This window comes from Palaemon carinicauda, chromosome 15 (genome assembly GCF_036898095.1).
Source record: "Palaemon carinicauda isolate YSFRI2023 chromosome 15, ASM3689809v2, whole genome shotgun sequence".
In the NCBI taxonomy this organism is placed as follows: domain Eukaryota; kingdom Metazoa; phylum Arthropoda; class Malacostraca; order Decapoda; family Palaemonidae; genus Palaemon; species Palaemon carinicauda.
The window spans coordinates 8,854,436-8,859,435 of record NC_090739.1 but is presented as its reverse complement, the minus strand read 5'-3'; the positions used below and the strand labels follow the sequence as shown (position 1 = coordinate 8,859,435).

The following is a 5,000-nucleotide window of genomic DNA, read 5'->3' as shown; positions in this document are numbered from 1 at the left end:
GTGGTGGAATTCTGTGGCGTAATGTGAGTAGCTTTCTACCTTTCATACTATAATCAGCTGATGCCTTTCTGAGTATGCCTACGGAATGTGGAAATATTAAGAGGCGTCGTGTTCTTGTGTTAGTTCTTTGTTCTTTCAAAGAAACGGATTATTGATTTGTACATGCTATGAATGCTGTAAAGAACTGTATTGTTATTCCTCTAAAACCAAATAGGAATACAAATATGTGTTTACATTAAACTGTTTTCAGTTCTGTACCAAAAGAGACCACTACCTTCGAAGGGTAACATGACTGTTGAGAAAAACAGTATACAATTTATATATATATATATATATATATATATATATATATATATATATACATATGTATATATATATGTATATATATATTTATATATATAAATATATATACATATATATATATATATATATATATATATATATATATATATATATATATATATATATGGGTGTATGTGTGTACGTATGAGTGAATACCCATACATATATGTGTGTGTACGTATATATACAATGCATATATATATATATATATATATATATATATATAAGGTTTATATAATATATATATATATATATATATATATATATATATATATATATATATATATATATATATAGCCTAAATGGTTACATGTATACATTTACAATTATAGTAAATAGATAGATAGATAGACTGATAGATAGATAAAACATCCAAAACGAAAGTTTCTCCAACAACTTAACACTATTTTTTTCTTCAGAGAGAGAGAGAGAGAGAGAGAGAGAGAGAGAGAGAGAGAGAGAGAGAGAGAGAGAGAGAGAGAGAGAGAGAGAGACTACATAAAACAGGCGTTTCATGTATCCTGAAGCGAATAATTCGGTTTAAAAAACTGTGTATAAACTTTCTAACGACACTCAATTTTTTATAGTCTTGATGCTGATTGCAAACGAATCCTCAATTTATAACTAAAAGATTTGTAACTTTATATAGAGATTAGTTCACCAAACGTTCAGCTGGGCTCCACGTGGCACTGGAAGAGTTGGAAGACCCAGGCATACATGGCTGAGGACTATGAAGCACGAAACAGATGATGAATGTAGGTCGTATTGTGATATTACAGCTGTAATTTATTATAAGTAAAATTTTTACCTATTCGTATTGTGTTTACCACTGATAGATTTTTATAGGTCATCAAAGGAGAATTGTATGTGAAGAATGGCAAGTAATCTACCTATTGATAATAATGATCATAATATTAATTATTATTATTACGAGTTGCTAATGTAATAATGTTATCGTGCAGTAATGCATTTAATACTCAACAGTACTTTTAATCCTTCATGAAAAGAGTAAATAATATGCATTTCATTCATCTTGATATGTATCTACACTCATTAACTTGTATTTGTGAAAATGGATCTATTGTGCTTTTTCTTGTGTGTGTGTTCCTTTGATGTAAGAGTTGACGAATTGAATGTAATCTTCAGTGCTTATTTTTATATCTTTTAAAGCCTTTTAATGTCTATGTACATGAAAAAGCCTAATGTGGTATATTTTATCTTAAGAATATTAAATTCTAGTCTCAAGTAAAACATTAAAATAAACTGAGACTTATGACTTATCTTTTTATTTGTTATTTTCCCGAATTACTAGTTTCATTTCTTGTAAAACAACTGTGATGAATGAATTGAAAAATATATCTCATTTGTTTGTTGTGATAATTACTTGAAATGCACATTATATCTAGGCAAAGAGTTGTTAATGCTGTTTCTGTTGTTAAGATTATCTAAGGATTGAAAGAATAAAGGTTACCGCCTCTCTATCATTGCAACCGAACTAGGAAAACTATCATAATAGTAAAAATAAACACGTTTCATTCTTGTTCTGACCTCCATTGCAACCACGTTATCCGTCTGGTCATTTACTCAGTCAAAAGAAGACTTTAAAGTTTTGTTTGTTTATCGAAGCACCAAACAAAATTCCAGTTTGGAATTAAGATGTATGAGTTTCTGATTTGACTCTATCTTCTACCACTGGAGAGAGAGAGAGAGAGAGAGAGAGAGAGAGAGAGAGAGAGAGAGAGAGAGAGAGAGAGAGAGAGAGAGAGCGCATTTGCTTCAGATATGAGTCTCCCTTCCTTGAGAGAGAGAGAGAGAGAGAGAGAGAGAGAGAGAGAGAGAGAGAGAGAGAATTTGTTATATATGATCAATAACTTTAAAAATAATATTCTAAATATTGTTTTTAAACTGTCCTATTTAGATGAATTTCTCACACAACTACTAACTACCGATCACCATCACATAATAATTTCAGTGATTTGACGTATTGCCCTACAAAAAAAAACCTTTGCTTGCAAAACTGCAACTGTTTCTGAAAGTCCCGAGACGGATGCTATCGAATGAACGAATATTACAAATGTCTGCCGCCCTTGAATAGAAAGTGGATCCTATATCATGAGTCTTGATCATAAGTAAACTGTTTTGCCTGGAGAAAGTTACCGGGCAACAAAACGGTTGTTTTATCTCTCTCTCTCTCTCTCTCTCTCTCTCTCTCTCTCTCTCTCTCTCTCTCTCTCTCTCTCTCTCTCTCTCTCTCTCTGTCGGTGTGTAGACTTAGAGAAATCTATATTATACTTCAGGTTAACGGCATCCCGTCTGGAGTTGCAGATGTGCTTATTTCAAATAAACTTAGTGGAAGAGGCAGATGTGCTGATCGTGCATAATCATAACGAAAGAGAAACTCCTTCAAAGGGAGTGAAGTGATTGATGAAGGAGAAAGTATGACGGAAAAGAAAGAGGGCAGACCCATTTGTTGAAGATGCTAAAGTATATTTAACATCGGGAATAGTGGTTATTCATAAATCAATCTTCGGAAGTAATCACCAATTCGATATTTCTCAGTTTGTCTTACACTTGCCTTAAAGATGGTTGAATGAATTAGATTTTCTTTTGTTGTGTCTCATCCTACAGAAAGTAGAGACGTATTTAAAACAGCTATAGATTAATTTCATCAGGAGACCCCTTTTCATAATAGCTGATAAATCAACTTTATCAGGAGAACCCTTTTCATAATAGTTGATAAATCAACTTTATCAGGAGACCCCTTTTCATAATAGCGGATAAATCAACTTTATCAGGAGACCCCTTTTCATAATAGCTGATAAATCAACTTTATCAGGAGACCCCTTTTCATAATAGCTGATAAATCAACTTTATCAGGAGAACCATTTTCGTAATAGCTGATAAATCAACTTTATCAGGAGACCCCTTTTCATAACAGCTGATAAATCAACTTTATCAGGAGAACCCTTTTCATAATAGCTGATAAATCAACTTTATCAGGAGAACCCTTTTCATAATAGTTGATAAATAAACTTTATCAGGAGACCCCTTTCCATAATAGCTGATAAATCAACTTTATCAGGAGATCCCTTTTCATAATAGTTGATAAAGTAACTTAATCAAAAACCCTCATTTTATAAGAATTAACAGATTAACTTTATCAGGAGCCCCTATTTCATAATAGTTAACAAATTAACTTAATCAGGGATTCATATTTCCTAATAGTTGATTGATCAACTTTATCAGGAGCCCATTTTTCGTAATATTTATTAGATTAACTTTCTCAGGGATTCACATTTCGTAATATTTAATGAATTAACTTTATTAGGACCCTCTTTCATAAGAATTAATATATCAATTTTATCAGGATCCCCAACTTCGGTATATAATAAATCAACTCTAACAGGAAACCTATTTCGTAATATCTAATAGATTAACTTTATCATGGGTTCCTATTTCGTAATATTCAATAGATTAACTTTATCAGGAGTTCCTATTTCGTAATATTTAATAGATAAACTTTATCAGGGGTTCCTATTTCGTAATATTCAATAGATTAACTTTAGCAGCGGTTCCTATTTCGTAATATTTAATAGATTTACTTTATCTAGGGTTCCTATTTCGTAATAGTTACAAGATATTCTCCCGTTTCTCTGTCCAAGTTGGTTTGTCTGTTTAATTTGTTCGTGTGTATGTGTGTTCTATTTGAGACTAAATGATTGCATGTTTTGTGCATGATCTTATAATTTCCCTATCATGTTTTCATGACTCTCATGCCTTAAGCTAAGAATAAATACAAAATCAAGAAATAAGTAAAATTAAATTGTATTGCATCACTCGGCAAAGAATCTGCAAAATCGTTTTACTCTAGTATTAATATACAAATCCTTCCAATTAAATGGCGTATAATTTATGTATGCAATAAGAAAAGAAATGGTATGCAAAAAAAATTTGAACAAAAAAATTATATTACATTTTTTCTGCATGAGAGTACAATGCAAATCCATTTCTTAAATTTCTAACAATCTTAATATGTCGTAGAATACATCAGAGGTACTGTGAATTAAGAATATATTAACTCATGATTATACTGTGCTCTTACTTATGCCGGTTGGTATTACACAATAAAGTCCTATAAACAAAGCTTAAAATGTGTTAGTAATTTGCATAATTCAAAACCTACGAGCATCACTTGACCTTCTACAAATGAAAAAAATATATTCTAACTACTGTACAATTAAAATTTATACGCATCGCTGAGGTCATACAGCGATACGGGTCTACGTCTACTAACAGCGTATATGTCAATCCTGGAAGAACAAACAGAAAACTTACCTTCATTGTGATGGAGATGTTTGCGGTCGAGCGAATGGTTAACTTTTACAAACTAATGGCGTTGACTGAAGCCTCTCACTTACTCCATTCCCTTATATACGTTTTAGAGGATGCTCCTCCCCTTCCAAAAAGGTCGCCCCAGCAGACGTCAAAACATTGGGAGGTGGATTCTACGCCACGTAGTTTCCAGTCTGGTTCGAAGGTTCTGCCCTTTGATTGGTTGAGAAAGTACGCCCAGCCAATAGGAGCGGAGTATTTTATATTGAAGTAACGTTTTTCCTTATATATAAAAAAGAGAGGTATCAAGCTCATCTCGTGAGATC

General features: G+C 32.1%; 1 protein-coding gene across 1 annotated transcript in view; it reads right to left on the bottom strand.

The window, feature by feature from the left end:
- LOC137654476 (cuticle protein 19.8-like) overlaps nucleotides 1-4,832 on the bottom strand; it is a 14,996-nt gene extending 10,164 nt beyond the window's left edge. The window contains exon 1 of the mRNA XM_068388138.1: nucleotides 4,678-4,832. Within this exon, the coding sequence (XP_068244239.1) occupies nucleotides 4,678-4,683 (6 nt within the window). The 5' untranslated portion in view covers nucleotides 4,684-4,832. The remainder of the gene's footprint in view (nucleotides 1-4,677) is intronic.
- Between the last annotated feature and the right edge of the window lie 168 nt (nucleotides 4,833-5,000).